The sequence below is a fragment of the Dendrobates tinctorius genome, unplaced genomic scaffold (genome assembly GCF_039654945.1).
Source record: "Dendrobates tinctorius isolate UK_male_01 unplaced genomic scaffold, ASM3965494v1 ptg000232l, whole genome shotgun sequence".
Taxonomy (NCBI): Eukaryota; Metazoa; Chordata; class Amphibia; order Anura; family Dendrobatidae; genus Dendrobates; species Dendrobates tinctorius.
Window position 1 is genome coordinate 13,778,189 of NW_027361899.1, and position 17,312 is coordinate 13,795,500.

General features: G+C 46.7%; 1 protein-coding gene across 1 annotated transcript in view; it reads right to left on the minus strand.

Annotated features, from left to right (window-relative positions):
- The window catches only part of ALK (ALK receptor tyrosine kinase), a 969,161-nt gene that overhangs the window by 101,801 nt on the left and 850,048 nt on the right, over positions 1-17,312 (minus strand). The window contains exons 12-13 of the mRNA XM_073556354.1: positions 6,243-6,396; positions 120-267 (exon numbers count right to left, since the gene is read on the minus strand). Coding sequence (XP_073412455.1) covers positions 120-267; positions 6,243-6,396 — 302 coding nt within the window. The remainder of the gene's footprint in view (positions 1-119; positions 268-6,242; positions 6,397-17,312) is intronic.

Below are 17,312 nucleotides of genomic sequence, written 5' to 3' on the forward strand. Positions count from 1 at the left end.
TCGGGGTACAAGATAATGACACTGACACTCGGGGTACAGGATAATGACACTGACACTCGGGGTACAGGATAATATTATATTCCACATGTCCTGTGAATTATACACCTATAATCACTTACTCTCGGACAGGCGTCTTCACCTTGTTGACCCACCAGAATGTACAGGATTTCGTCCTTCTGCAATTCGAACACCCCGACCAGCGCCGTCCCATGAGCCCTTGAGGGGGTTTTTACTCCGATCCCACCAGCCGCCCCATAACCCGATATCCTAAATAAAGAGAAAAAATAAGAACTCAGTGCAATAAAACCCCAGACTCCTAATTACTATGGCGTCACCTACAGGACACAAAACGTTGCGGCCAAAACTTCTGAGACTGTTGCATTTTGTTTTTCACATTTTGCCTCTTCAGTGTTTTTCGTTCTTTTTGTCGGATGTTTCTCTGATCACTGATGGACAATTATACCATTTCAGACATTTTTTATACTTTTATCGACATATCCATGAAGTTTCTATAAAGCCTCAATATTCCTAGTACTGCCCCTTATTCCCCACACTCCTGCCCCTTATTCTCCCCAGTCCTGCCCCTTATTCTCCCCAGTCCTGCCCCTTATTCCCCACACTCCTGCCCCTCATTCTCCACACTCCTGCCCCTCATTCTCCACACTCCTGCCCCTCATTCTCCACACTCCTGCCCCTCATTCTCCACACTCCTGCCCCTTATTCTCCACACTCCTGCCCCTTATTCTCCACACTCCTGCCCTTTATTCTCCACACTCCTGCCCCTTATCCTCCACACTCCTGCCCCTTATCCTCCACACTCCTGCCCCTTATCCTCCACACTTCTGCCCTTCATCCTCCACACTCCTGCCCTTCATCCTCCACACTCCTGCCCTTCATCCTCCACACTCCTGCCCCTTATTCTCCACAGTCCTGCCCCTTATTCTCCACACTCCTGCCCCTTATTCTTCGCACTCCTGCCCCTTATTCTTCGCACTCCTGCCCCTTATTCTCCACAGTCCTGCCCCTTATTCTCCACAGTCCTGCCCCTTATTCTCCACAGTCCTGCCCCTTATTCTCCACACTGCTGCCCCTTATTCTCCACACTGCTGCCCCTTATTCTCCACACTCCTGCCCCTCATTCTCCACACTCCTGCCCCTCATTCTCCACACTCCTGCCCTTTATTCTCCACACTCCTGCCCTTTATTCTCCACACTCCTGCCCTTTATTCTCCACACTCCTGCCCTTTATTCTCCACACTCCTGCCCCTTATTCTCCACTCTCCTGTCCCTTATTCCCCACACTCCTACCCCTTATTCCCCACACTCCTACCCCTTATTCTCCGCACTCCTGCCCTGTTATGATTGGGCCACTGAGGAGGAAAACAAAACCAAGCTAAGTCACAGAAAACCAGAGAGGTTGGTAACTGCGCAGATCGCAGACACCTGATCCTAACCACACAACTAACAGCAGCCAAGGAGCGTACTTACGATGATGCTAGATGCCTCATCACAGCCGGAGGACTAAATATGCCTAAAGCAAGAAAAGGGGAAATCTAAACTGCCCCAGAGCAGACCCCAAAGGAATAAACAGCCCCCACACATGTATTGACGGTGAAACAAGATGAAAGCACAAACACAGGTAGGAAAATAGGCTGAGCAAACGATGGGGCCCACACTAACTAACTAGAAAGGACAGGAAAGGAAAGATACTGTCTGCAATCACGCCAAAAAACCTTGCAAAAAATGTCCAACACTTCTGATAGCAAAAAAACCCTGAAGTCACTAGACTTCACCCACTATATCAGCACTCTGGCATATTCTGAGAACAGAGCAAAAAGAGGCCAATCTAATAAGGGACAAAAAGCAAACTGGCACATACGGTAACATAAGAGTAGAAATTCAGCACAGCACCAGCCGGGGCTGGCTGACCACACAAAGACTGAATAGACAAAACCAAATCAAATGTGAACATTAGCAGAGAAAACTTAGCTTGAGAAGACAGGAACTGAGCTGAAAACCAAGACCTCAGGAGGCAGGAAAAAAATCACCAGCATGGGAATAGGGAGTCAGCTGTCTTAAATTCAGTCTAAGACTCCAGATGTCCAATCGTTGTCCTCATTATCAGGTGGCAGGTCTCTGTTAATTAGATCAGCTTCATTACCTCCTGCCACCACCAGAGGGAGCCCGGAAAGAGAACTCACAACTCCTCTTTGGTCTGTACTTCCTGTAGAATGTCAGTCTGTCCTTGATGCTTTCTTGGGCATAAGTGGCTTGTTTGCGGCCATTCTCGACACCAGATCAGCCTCCAAGATCCCTGACCTCACTGAGTGTGCAGTTGCACTGACACCTGCCTGCTGCCGCTCCTAAGCAAGCTCTGCACTGATACTGAGGCGATCCCGTATCTGAATCCATTTTAATAGAGGGTCTTGACACTTGCTGGACTTTCTTGAAACCTTTTCCACAGCAATGGAACCTCCCTATTTGAAGTTCTTGATGAACTGATAAATAGTTGATTTAGGGGCAATCTTACAAGATGCAATGTCCTTGCCTGTAAAGCCCTTTTGATTTAAAGCAATGATGACTGTACATGATTCCTTCGAAGTAAGCATGGATAACAGAAGACGACAAAAATATCAAGTGCCAGCCCCCCTTTTAAAGCAGCCAGTCTGATCTTCTAATTAAATCAGAATGATAGCGTGATATCAGCTGCCTTGTCCTCAATAACACTTTCTCCTGTGTTAACGAGAAGTTCACGGAAATTACATAAGCAGATCATTTTGTTGCCTGGCCGAAATTCAGAGGAAATGTTTTTCTGTGATAAGGTAAATTTTCCTGGCAAGAAATGACTTTCCATTTTTTTTTGCAATGGATCTGATTACTTTTCATAACAATCTGAAGTTAATGCACCTTGCTACTATAGAAAGTGAAGCAGCAAAGATTGTGAAAACCAAAATTTTTGTCATCAGTCTTCACTAAACATTTCTATCACTAGGTGAAGTCTGAGAGAAGTGCACTGCAGCTGTGTCTTGTGATGCCAATTGAACAAATATCCAACAGCACACCATGTGGTCAAGGCGGGTATTACAGAGGAAATACATCGATAGTATTAAAATGAAATATTACTAAAATCTAAAATGTTTCCTAAATCTATATTCTAATACCTGAGGACAGAGATTTCTTAGGTAGAACAATTGTATTAATTTACTACAATTTTATGTGGAAGGAACACGGTCCTCAGAAGCACAGAGTATTTCAGGAGTTAAAGGGGTTGTCCACTACTGGACAGGAGAGAAGTCTGCTGATTTTATGGGATGTTATATGCCAATAGTGGGGGAAATACAGGATACAGGTCACTCTGCTCTTGTTGTATGAGCGGCTAATATGGAGAAGGAGTGATAAGATGGACTCTCTCCGGTGATGGAAAGGGAGGGAAGGATGACCTCTATGTGGCATCGTGCTATAATACTGCTCATTACTGGGATGCAAATTCTGATCCCGAGGGTATCCACACTATATACTGTATATATACATATATATTATACATTACAATTCATTATCCAGGCAGCGAGCATTTCCGTAATAATGTCCTTTTGCTCTGGTGGTGCAGCGCTACAGAATATCCAGGTGATGATAGGAATAGGAGATTACACGGCAGTGTCGTGTAGTTGGGTGTTCACTCGCTATTAAAGCAGCAAGATATTAACTGGAGGAAGGATATAAATACCCAGAAGAGTATAATTATGATCATGTAATTACACAGCTCAAGAGACTGTTAATGATAACTACAGAGTGTCGCTGTTCCCATGTAATTAAAGCCTGAGGAGCAAAGAAAATCACCGCCGATAACACAAGTCCATCTACTGTAATGTGCGAAAGGACGGAGAACTAAAGCTAATATCATGTAAAGAAAAATTTATGGAACTTTATATCAGCAGTATTATAGTAGTTATATCCTTGTACATAAGAGCAATATTATAGTAGTTGCATTCTTGTACATAGAGGCAGTATTATAGTAGTTATATTCTTGTACATAGGAGCAGTATTATAGTAGTTATATTCTTGTATATAGGGGGCAGTATTATAGTAGTTATATTCTTGTACATAGGGGTAGTATTATAGTAGTTATATTCTTGTATATAGGGGCAGTATTATAGTAGTTATATTCTTGTACATATGGGGCAGTATTATAGTAGTTATATTCTTGTACATATGGGGCAGTATTATAGTAGTTATATTCTTGTACATATGGGGCAGTATTATAGTAGTTATATTCTTGTACATATGGGGCAGTATTATAGTAGTTATATTCTTGTACATAAGAGCAATATTATAGTAGTTATATTCTTGTACATATGGGGCAGTATTATAGTTGTTATATTCTTGTACATATGGGGCAGTATTATAGTAGTTATATTCTTGTACATAGGGGGCAGTATTATAGTAGTTATATTCTTGTACATAGGAGCAGTATTATAGTAGTTATATTCTTGTACATAGGGGCAGTATTATAGTAGTTATATTCTTGTATATAGGAGCAGTATTATAGTAGTTATATTCTTGTACATAGGGGCAGTATTATAGTAGTTATATTCTTGTACATAGGGGCAGTATTATAGTAGTTATATTCTTGTACATAGGGGGCAGTATTATAGCAGTTATATTCTTGTACATAGGAGCAGTATTATAGTAGTTATATTCTTGTACATAGGGGCAGTATTATAGTAGTTATATTCTTGTACATAGGGGCAGTATTATAGTAGTTATATTCTTGTACATAGGGGCAGTATTATAGTAGTTATATTCTTGTACATAGGGGGCAGTATTATAGTAGTTATAATGTTGAACATAGGGGGCAGTATTATAGTAGTTATATTCTTGTACATAGGGGACAGTATTATAGTAGTTATATTCTTGTATATAGGAGCAGTATTATAGTAGTTATATTCTTGTACATAGGGGCAGTATTATAGTAGTTATATTCTTGTACATAGGGGCAGTATTATATTAGTTATATTCTAGTCAGTACTCGGCCAAAGAAATTTACAACGATTGTGATTAACCCCATGGAAAGTTTCTCTCTTCTAGGAGGATTTTCCAGACATTTTCTGGTTTGTAAACAGCTGACAACACAGCAAAGGGTCTCATTGTTGAAAATTAGGAGAAAGAGAATAAATTATTTCCAAGGCATTAGGTCTACCAATGTCACTGTGAAGATGTCATCAAGAATTAGCTTATACGTGGCACGACATTGAAATTACCTAAAACTGCAAGTCTCTGAAAAATTGATGAAAAGATAAGAAGAAAAATGGTCCAGGAGGCTGTTATAAGGGGCCAACAGCAACATTAAAGGAGCTGCAGGAATTTCTGATGGTTGTGTTTTGCATGTGACAACAATCTCCTGTATTCTTCACTGTATTTCTCGATCGCCCGTTACAATGTGTCAGTCCAGAATCCCCCATTTTGAGCTCCCAGAGAACTTTGTAGGCTGGATACAATTGCAACAGAACCTCAGCTGTGAGAAGTGTCACATTTGATAAGGAGTTTCTTGAAGGTGAGACATTCTTGTTTCTTTAGAAAGGCTGTAAATTGTAAAGCAATGGACGAGTGTTTCATTTCACAGACAGCAAGCAGAGGTCTTTACACTGGTGCGGAGATCAAACACTAAGAGGCAATTTCTCTATTGCATTTTTTTCTGTAATTTTTGGTGTTTTTAATTTGTGCTCAATTCTTTTTTTATATTTTCCTCTTTATTTATAAAGTCTTTGTTATGAGTTCTTCTTGTTTTTCTCTCTCTATATTTATCATTGTTGACGGGTTTTTTTTATTTCCAAATATTTCTGGCCCAAAACTCCCCCCCCCCCATTTTATTGGAACGTGAGACTTTTTTTCCCTCTAGAAAAGTGCAAAAAGGACAAAAATAAAAAAAATAAAAAATATTTTTTTTTTCCTTTTTCCACCACCTGAGTTATTGAGTTATTTTAAAGTATTTGGAACAAAGAATATGAACAAATACCAGAAAATAAAGGGGAAAAAAAAGCAAATGGTGAAGCCGGCCCAAAGAGTATGGGGAAACTGTAGGCTCTACATCCTCCGCTCAGGATGACACCGTATCTGGTGCTGATGGGCTGGCATCCTGTGGCCCCTGAGTGCCAAGTGCCATGGTAGGGGCCATTTAAAGAATTATACCAGGTGCTATTATTTTAAAGGGCTGTGTCCCAGGTCCCTTTAATACTGCCAAATACCTGTATCTGTTGGTCTCCGGCACTCTCCAGATCTGAACGCCTTTCAGGGTCCCCGTTCCTACAATCACACTGAAGTTTTCATAGGCTTCATCACAAAGCTTCTGACTGGGTCCGTAGGGGCCGCTGGCACCGCACGTGGTGAAAAACCAGTAACCTGTGAGATAATGCAGAGAAATGGGAAAATAGATGGCATCAGAAGGCATCAAAGTGCTGCCCCCTGCAGGACAAATTGTAGTCTGTGTAAGACCAGGCAATGCACCCTGGGAAAAAAGGTATGCAAATGAGCTCTCCTCTAGAGGAAAAGAATGTTGTCTCTCTAGTGCCATCTGTTGGTGATAGCTACATAGCGTCAATGTCACGACTTTATGCCCCATATCTCCAGTGCCGGAACCCTCCGGAGACATTTACATCCATAAGTGGCCCCAATATCAGCCGCTCTTTTTAAAACCTGTCCATTTTAGGTGTAGTGCCCCCTTTTAAAGAGGTTATCCAACTTCTGCGGAAAACAGATGAAAACTTCAGCCAATGCTATATGTGATGGTGTGATACAGTGTGTGGGGTATCATTCTGCCTATGTTCATATTTGTAAAAGGTCCGATAATTGACAGCTCAGTTACCAACTGCAGCCTGAATGTGCCCATGCCTCCTGATGAACCCCTGCTGCAGCCTGAATGTGCCCATGCCTCCTGATGAACCCCTGCTGCAGCCTGAATGTGCCCATGCCTCCTGATGAACCCCTGCTGCAGCCTGAATGTGCCCATGCCTCCTGATGAACCCCTGCTGCAGCCTGAATGTGTCCATGTCTCCTGATGAACCCCTGCTGCAGCCTGAATGTGCCCATGCCTCCTCATGAACCCCTGCTGCAGCCTGAATGTGCCCATGTCTCCTGATGAACCCCTGCTGCAGCCTGAATGCGCCCATGCCTCCTGATGAACCCCTGCTGCAGCCTGAATGCGCCCATGCCTCCTGATGAACCCCTGCTGCAGCCTGAATGTGCCCATGTCTCCTGATGAACCCCTGCTGCAGCCTGAATGTGTCCATGTCTCCTGATGAACCCCTGCTGCAGCCTGAATGTGCCCATGTCTCCTGATGAACCCCTGCTGCAGCCTGAAAGTGCCCATGCCTCCTGATGAACCCCTGCTGCAGCCTGAATGCGCCCATGCCTCCTGATGAACCCCTGCTGCAGCCTGAATGTGCCCATGTCTCCTGATGAACCCCTGCTGCAGCCTGAATGTGTCCATGTCTCCTGATGAACCCCTGCTGCAGCCTGAATGTGCCCATGACTCCTGATGAACCCCTGCTGCAGCCTGAATGTGCCCATGACTCCTGATGAACCCCTGCTGCAGCCTGAATGTGCCCATGACTCCTGATGAACCCCTGCTGCAGCCTGAATGTGCCCATGTCTCCTGATGAACCCCTGCTGCAGCCTGAATGTGTCCATGTCTCCTGATGAACCCCTGCTGCAGCCTGAATGTGCCCATGACTCCTGATGAACCCCTGCTGCAGCCTGAATGTGCCCATGACTCCTGATGAACCCCTGCTGCAGCCTGAATGTGCCCATGTCTCCTGATGAACCCCTGCTGCAGCCTGAATGTGCCCATGACTCCTGATGAACCCCTGCTGCAGCCTGAATGTGCCTATGCCTCCTGATGAACCCTTGCTGATGTCATCATAGGTTTCAAGCCCCGCCGCTCATTATGATGTCATAATAATAATAATAATAATAATAAATTTTATTTTTATAGCGCCGACATATTCCGCAGCACTTTACATTTCAGAGGGGATTTGTACAGACAATAGACATTACAGCATAACAATAATCACATACAGTAGATTATAACAAATAACAAGAGGAATGAGGGCCCTGCTCGCAAGCTTGCAGGCTATGAGGAAAGAGGTAGACACGAAAGGTGGGTGGTAACCGTTGCTCTGATTGTATGGACCAGCCATAATGTTAAGTGTGTAACAGTACAGACGCAGAGGGTTAATGGATGCATAAAGCATGTGGGAACATGATGCGGGGAACCTGCTTATGGTAAAACTTTTGGCTCTGCCACACAGGGATAGGTTAGGTTAATGTGTTGAGGCGATAGGCCAGTCTGAATAAATGCGTTTTCAGGACACGCTTAAAATTGTGGGGATTGGGGACTAATCGTATTGACCTGGGAAGTGCATTCCAAAGAATTGGCGTGGCACGTGTAAAGTCTTGGAGACGGGAGTGGGAGGTTCTGACTATTGAGGATACTAACCTCAGGTCATCAGCAGAACGGAGGGCGCGGGTAGGGTGGTATACTGAAACAAGGGAGGAGATGTAGGGTGGTGCTGAGCCATGGAGGGCTTTGTGGGTGAGGGTAATAAGTTTATACTGAATTCTGGAGTGGATGGGTAGCCAGTGTAATGACTGGCACAAGGTAGAGGCATCGGTGTAACGATTGGTGAGGAATATGATCCTGGCTGCAGCATTCAAGACAGATTGGAGAGGGGAGAGTTTGGTAAGAGGGAGACCGATTAGAAGAGAGTTACAATAGTCGAGACGAGAATGAATAAGAGAAACAGTAAGAGTTTTTGCAGAGTCAAAAGTAAGAAAAGGTCGAATAATGGTTGACCATGGGATGGAGGATGTGTGATGGGTATATGGGCACGGGACTATGGGATGGAGGATATGTATGACGGGTATATGGGCACGGGACTATGGGATGGAGGATGTGTGATGGGTATATGGGCACGGGTCTATGGGATTGTGGATATGTATGATGGGTATATGGGCACGGGACTATGGGATGGAGGATATGTATGAAGGGTATATGGGCACGGGACTATGGGATGGAGGATATGTATGACGGGTATATGGGCACGGGACTATGGGATGGAGGATGTGTGATGGGTATATGGGCACTGGACTATGGGATGGAGGATATGTATGATGGGTATATGGGCACGGGCCTATGGGATGGAGGATATGTATGATGGGTATATGGGCACGGGACTATGGGATGGAGAATATGTATGATGGATATATGGGCAGGGGACTATGAGATGAAGGATGTGTGATGGGTATATGGGCACTCGACTATGGGATGGAGGATATGTATGATGGGTATATGGGCACGGGACTATGGGATGGAGGATATGTATGATGGGTATATGGGCACGGGACTATGAGATGGAGGATATGTATGATGGGTATATGGGCACGGGCCTATGGGATGGAGGATGTGTGATGGGTATATGGGCACTGGACTATGGGATTGTGGATATGTATGATGGGTATATGGGCACGGGCCTATGGGATGGAGGATGTGTGATGGGTATATGGGCACGGGACTATGGGATCGTGGATATGTATGATGGGTATATGGGCACGGGCCTATGGGATGGTGGATATGTATGATGGGTATATGGGCACGGGTCTATGGGATGGAGGATAATTATAATTTGCTACAACTAACCACAGTTAGTTACTATGCCCGGGCAGTGCCGGGCTCTTCAGCTAGTATAAAAATAAAAAAACAAACTTCTCACTTCTTTATTTCCTCGTAGATCCATTGATGGTGCTGCGATGGTCCTACCGATCTCTGTCTATGAGCTGAAAGCATGTGATCGCAGCAACTAATCTACAGCCTCAGCAGTCACATGCCATAGTACCGGCATCACCGATCCACACCAGTGCCACCATGCTGCCAGTAGTACATGATTGCAGAGGCCACTGGAGCAGAGGCTGCAGCGATCACATGTTGGCAGCTTGTTGACAATGCCAGGAAGCACTGCCAGAGGGTCATTACTGGATCACCAAGATTGGAGGAAAAATATTCAGAATTGAGAGTCCTCAGTAGTTGATACCTTTTAATGGCTAACTGAAAAGATGGTAATACATTGCAAGCTCTCGAGACTCCTCAGGTCTCTTCATCAGGCAAAGACTAATACAAAATCTGAAGAATCACATATTTATACACAAGACAGCACAGAAAGAATGCAATAGATGAGACAAGTGACGTGAAGCAGAATTATGATTATGGGAGAGGGAGAAGCATAAATATTGGACCAGTTCATAGATAAGGAGTCTCGATGTTTTATTGTCCTCTGATTGGGGTCTCCTAATGTGTTGTGATGCCCCCACAGGGTCTTAAGAGCAAATTCCTTAATTGATGTAAAAAGACATAAATGCTGGAATGAATGTGTCGCATGGATTTATGTCTTTTTACATCAATTAAGGAATTTGCTCTTAAGACCCTGTGGGGGCATCACAACACATTAGGAGACCCCAATCAGAGGACAATAAAACATTGAGACTCCTTATCTATGAACTGGTCCAATATTTATGCTTCTCCCTCTCCCATAATCATAATTCTGCTTCACGTCACTTGTCTCATCTATTGCATTCTTTCTGTGCTGTCTTGTGTATAAATATATGACTTCAGATTTTGTATTAGTCTATGCCTGATGAAGAGACCTGAGTAGTCAGGAAAGCTTGCAATGTGTTACCATCTTTTCAGTTAGCCTTTAAAAGGTATCAACCACTGAGGACTCTCAATTCTGAATATTTTTCTATCTACTGGTAACACGGTACAAAGCTATACATCTTTCCTGTATCAAGATTGGAGGAGTGAATCTCCTTTTCTTTTTGTTTTGCAGCATATTATGCTGCTTTTATGTATTTTTTACATGTTGCTTTACCTTTTTCGGCAGCTAACGCTATTTTTGCTCGTGAACCACCAGATTAATAGATCGTTAAACCAATGCAAAGAGCTTAATCCTGGACTCAGTGATAATGCTATGGTCAGCATGGTGGCTCAGTGGTTACCAGTGTACAGTGGCTCAGTGATTAGCCCTGTATGGTGGCTCAGTGGTTAGCACTGTACGATGGCTCAGCGGTTAGCCCTGTATGGTGGCTCAGTGGTTAGCACTGTATAGTGGCTCAATGGTTAGCCCTGTATGGTGCCTCAGTGGTTAGACCTGAACGATGGCTGAGTGGTTAGCCCTGAACAATGGCTCAGTGGTTTGCACTGTGTACAGTGGCTCATTGGTTAGCATTGTGTACAGTGGCTCAGTGGTTATCACTGTGTACAGAGTCTCAGTGGTTAGACCTGTACAGTGGCTCAGTGGTTAGCCCTGCACAGTGTCTCAGTGGTTAGCCCTGTACAATGACACAGTGGTTAGCCCTGTACGGTGGCTCAGTGGTTAGACCTGTAAGGTGGCTCAGTGGTTAGCATTGTATGGTGGCTCAGTGGTTAGCACTGTGTACAGTGACTAGTGGTTAGCACTGTGTACAGTGACTCAGTGGTTAGCCCTGTACGATGATGCAGTGGTTAGCAAGGTATTCAGTGGCTCAGTGGTTAACACTGTAGCTTTGCACCGTTGGGGTCCTGGGTAGAGATGAATGAATATGTTCGGATTTTGTCCCCGAATCTGATCTTGACATATTCGTGCCTGTAATGTAAGATATGTCTGTAAAGTATGATGTTTCTGGAACATTCTAGAATCTCCCATTTCACACTACAGAGGACATTGTAGACTGTCAGCTCCTGCAATCCCCCCTTCCCCCCTCCTTAAAAGCTCCGTGTCCGCATTGGTAATAGGACACTTCCTCTGCAAGAATTTGGCCCCTCTCCACAGAAAGGAATGTTGATTAGTTAAGGGAAAGGGTTTCTTTGTTTGAGCCATGTGGGGCAAGCACATGAATGAGAGATATTAAAACAAGTCATATCGCAAAAGCCATATGTGACAGAGATATAAAACTCACATCTCTGCGTAGGCAACAAAACCAGCTTTCTAACCCCTAATTTTCACGGTTCTAACACCACCAGAAGCTGAGATATGGATTACTCCCAAACGGTATAACGGAACTACAGCATGCTTGGTGTCTAATTATTGTATTCGTCAAACTACAATGAATGATACCATATGCTTGTTTATACGAGCTTTCCTTGTCTAGATATAGTTATTATAAGTTTGTAAGTAGATTGTAACTTCCACAATAAGGGGGCTGAACCTCCCTGGCCAACCCTTTTTGTGATGTCACACAGTAGAGGCCAGAAAAGATGCTAGTGGACAAACAGCTGAGTTGAGCTGCACATTCCATGCTGAAAGGACCCATCAGATGTCTGGGGACGTCTGGCTAAGCGGCCCATCCCCCCTTGCCACACATGGCTTGCCTAGAGATCATTAAGCTACTGTAAGTTTTAATTCCTGTTTTTTCATCCCTGCTATTTTATATTTGCCTTGTACATATATAATGTCTCAACTTTGTAATAACTTTTATCTGTGTAATCACTGCCCACCTTTTGGGAATAAATGATAAATTTATTAGGTTGTCTTCTTGCTCTAAGAAACAAACTTTAGCGCCTTTAAGATAATCGCTACTAATTTGGGGGTTTGCTACGGACCCTCTTAATTAACTCACTGATTAAGTAAATCGTAGCTGGTGGCAGCGAAGTGTGATTTGGACCCCGGCCACTGCTGGCTGTGACGGAAAAGGACTTTATAAGCTAATTGGATGGCTGCGGCCAGAGCATTTATAATTCCCTCACTGCAGTGTGCCGGGTGGCCAGACCTCATTGAAGCAGCCGGCCGGTGACCAATTATCCTAGGTGTAGTTCCCTGACTGACCTGAGGATAAGGGGGTGCTGGAGAGCTGCGAGTTCCAAAGTGGAACTGAGAAACTGGGATATACATAAATCCCCGCAGTTCTTGGAAGGTCGTTAGCAGTGGTGGGGCACCCAAAATAACCCCCCTGCGATAAATTGTTAGGGCAAGACTAGCTTGCTGTATTTTTGACACATGGTGCCAGTGGTGGGATAACTAAGAAAAGCCCCCACTGTGCCTGTGATAGCCGTATGCTGGCACTGCATCGCATCCCTCCTTCCGCTGACATACCCGTGTCAGCGGTGGGATCGTGACATATTGGTGGCAGTGGTGGGATCGTGACATATTGGCAGAGCGGTGGGATGTTCATAGAGCATTAGAGATTTGGTTTGAGCAATCATTCCTCTCACTAAAGACCTGCATGGTCCCTGCGGGAATCCTGCATCATAGGTTTTGGAGAACAGACTCAGTGGTTATTAGTCCTGAGACATTGTTGTGTACTTGCAAGTATTCCCTCCCTTCTCTTTGTTTTTCTATTCTATCTTTTATTTGGCAACCATGGCGGCAAAAGGAGAACACTGGTACACACAGCAGAAAAAGGAAACTCTTGCTGGAGTATGCACGTACCGAGGCATTGACGCCACAAACAAAACCAGAGACCAATTGATCGCGGCTCTGGTGCAGCTGGACAACGCCCAGAGCCCAGCGGGCGCAGAAGCCGGCCCTAGCCAAGGTGGTGCTGCATCTGAGGTCCAACCACCGTCTGCCAGCCCCACATGCAACCAGACCAGGCTGGACCCCTACCTGCAAGCGGCCTTGGACGCACTCCCTGCCGAAAACCATGATGGATGTCTGAGGCAGCAAGCTCAGCAGAGAGCGGAGCAGCGAGCTGAGCGGGAGGCAGAGAGAGCCGAGCGCCAAGCACAGGCTGAGAGAGCTGAGTGCCAAGCGCAGAGGGCCCATGAACTGGAGGTGCTACAGCGGGTGGGGAATGCCCCCACAGTCCGGAGCAATGAGCCCAGCAGTGCCCAGAGTCCTAAACCCCAGCCAGAGCATTTTCCCGTGATGGAAAAGGATGTGGACTTGGACACGTTTCTGCGAGCCTTTGAGAAAGCCGGCAGACAGTACCGGCTGGATAATGACCAATGGGCCAGGTACTTGACCCCAGGGCTAAAAGGCAAAGCCCTGGAGGCATTTGCTTCTCTCCTGCAAGCGCACGATGAAGACTATGATGCCATAAAGCAGGCCCTGATCGCCAAATACTGGCTGACACATGAGGTATACCGAAAGAAGTTTCGGAACCTCCAACGTGGCCCACACGATAGCTATAGCGATGTGGTGCAAGGACTCAGGACCCACTTTGACCAGTGGATCCATGGACTGTCCGTTGATTCCTTTGAGCTGCTACGGGACCTGATGATCAAAGACCAGTTCATGCATCTCTGCCCAACTGAGGTCCGACAGTTCATCCTGGACCGCGAACCAACGAATGCGTACAAAGCGGCGCAGATCGCCGACAACTATGAGGCCAACTGGAAACCAGAGACGCGGAGGCCAGTCACCACCAGCTGGAGAGGGGGTAAGCCTGCAACCAACCCCAGTGCCCCAGCTAATCGTCCCTCCAGAGGCCCTGTCCCTGTTGCCAAAACCAGGCCTACTACTGACAGTTGCCAGTGTTACAACTGCAGTCGGACTGGTCATATCAGTGCCACCTATCCGGACAGCAGAAGATCCCCCTAGCCAAGGCCTCTGAGCCCAACGCCTCTGTTCTTTTGGTGGGAGATGTGGTTGGGAGGGTTGACGACAACGTTCAACCCGTCCAGGTGGGGGCCCGTCTTGCTAAAGGCCTCAAGGACACCGGGGCTGAACGAACCCTCATCCGTCCTGGACTGGCAGCCCCTGAAGAGTTTGAGGGGAAAACCCTGACTGTCACCAGGAATATGTTACCAGCTAATGCCTTGATAAGCAATGATGCAACTAAAACCATTCTCTCCTCAGGAATGATGCTGATGGTGATGTAAATGTACCAAAGAAATCTGATAACCATTCTTTTCCTAGGAATGATGATGATGATGTATCTGTGCTGACTGAACCTGTTAACCATTTCTTTGAAACGGTAGATGTGTCCACAGGTATCGAAGTGCTCAGTCCCGTCACTCTGCTGAGTGAGACGGCTGAGGAACCCCTGGCAGGAGCAAGCAACGGTGCTCATGGAAATGGGGAGGTGCATGGGGACCATGAGGAAGGTAATACCATGCAACTGACCAGTGCCACCGAGGAAGGTAACTGGCCCATAAGTAGCACTGCTCCTGAAGTGTTGGGGGTGGAAGGGGAGGTAGAGCCCATGGCAGCGCCGGCTGGTGGGTCTGTAGAAATCCCCGGGGAAACAGCATACATAGCAGCTGTCACACGCAGTCAGAGTGCCCAGATCGCAGGTAGCGTCCTGCCTTCTGGACCCTCATCTGCTACAAGATAGAATGAACCAGAGGTGAACCCAGAGCAGGTTCCAGAGGGTCCCAGTAAGGAAGGAACCCTGACGTCACTTCTGGCTGCCTCCAGCCAGGAGTTCCAGGCTGCTCTGCATTCAGATGCGAGCCTGGAGAAATTGAGAGATCTCGCCAAGACGCCCACCTCTGAGCCTGATAAGGAGAGGGTCTTCTGGGAACGAGGAAGGTTGTACCGGGAGACAGTACCCGGAGATTCCCAAAACGAGTGGTTGAGGGAAAGACAGTTGGTCGTCCCCTATCAGTTCAGAACGGAGTTGCTGCTGTCTCAACACTTCTATTGGCCCAAGATGGGGACAGATGTAACACAATACTGCCGCTCCTGTGACACCTGTCAAAAAGTGGGTAAGGCGGGGCCTGCTATTAAGGCTCCCCTTATCCCTTTGCCGGTGATAGAGGAGCCTTTCCAGAGAATCGCGGTGAACATTGTAGGCCCGCTGGCCGTCCTCAGCAGCTCTGGAAAGCAATACATTCTCACCGTGGTAGACTACGCTACCCGGTACCCAGAGGCAGTAGCTCTGTCTTCAACCAGGGCAGATAAGGTGGCTGATGCACTGGTGACCATCTTTTCAAGGGTAGGATTTCCCAGGGAGATGCTTACCGATCAAGGGACCCAATTCATGTCTCGCCTAATGGAGGCTCGCTGTAAGACAATGCAGGTGCAGCACCTGGTATCAAGTGCGTATCACCCACAGACAAATGGATTGTGTGAACGTTTCAACGGTACCCTCAAACAGATGCTCCGCATGCTGGTTGAGACCCAAGGGTGCGACTGGGAGCGGTACCTCCCACACCTGCTGTTCGCTAACAGAGAAGTTCCGCAGGCCTCGACGGGGTTCTCCCCCTTCGAGCTCCTCTATGGCAGGTGAGTCCAGGGACCCCTTGGGTTGATAAGAGAATCCTGGGAAGATGAGCCAAACCCCACAGAAGTGTCCATCGTGGATTATGTCATGCGCTTCCGTGACAAGATGCAGACCTTGACGCAGTTGGTGCATGACAACATGACGCAGGCTCAGGCTGACCAGAAGCACTGATATGACCAGAACGCCCGGGAGCGGACCTACCAGGTGGGTCAAAAGGTGTGGGTGCTGGTCCCCGTACCAACGGATAAGCTTCAGGCAGCCTGGGAAGGCCCATACATCTTCCACCAACAGGTCAACCCGGTCATCTATGTGGTCACGCTTGACCATGCTCGGGGTAGGCGCAAGGCCTTTCACGTCAATATACTGAAGGCTCACCACGAACGCGAAGCTTGCATCCTACCGGTCTGCAACCCGCCTGAGGATGGGGAGGAGGATCCTCTCCTGGACATGCTGGCCCAAGCCAAGGCCAATGGGTCCATTGAGGACATGGAGATAAATGATTTGCTAACCGTAACCCAGCGGTCGCAGTTGTTGGCCACCATGGACTTCTTCCGGGCCGTGTTCACTAACCGACCTGGGAGGACGGAGTTAGCGGTTCATGAGGTGGACACCGGGAATCACGCCCCACTACGGCGAACACCTTATCGGATCTCTGAGGCGGTGCAACAAGTCATGCGCCAAGAGATCAATGAGATGTTACAGCAGGAGGTGATTCGACGGTAAAAAAGCGCGTGGGCCTCGCCTGTAGTTCTCGTGCCTAAAAAGGATCGGACTATCCGGTTCTGCGTGGACTACTGGGGGCTCAACGCCATCACAACCTCTGATGCACACCCGATGCCGCGAATCGAGGATCTTCTTGAGCGGTTGGCGAAAGCAAACTACATATCAATCATGGATTTGAGTCGGGGATACTGGCAGATTCCCCTGAGTCCTGAGGAGCAGGAGAAATCCGCCTTTATCACCCCCTTTGGACTGCACGAGTCCACAGTCATGCCCTTTGGCATGAAAAATGCCCCTGCCACTTTCCAGCGGATGGTCAACCACCTGCTCGGGGACTGGAGGAGTACGTGGTGGCGTACTTGGATGACATTGCCATCTTCAGTTCCACATGGGAGGAACAC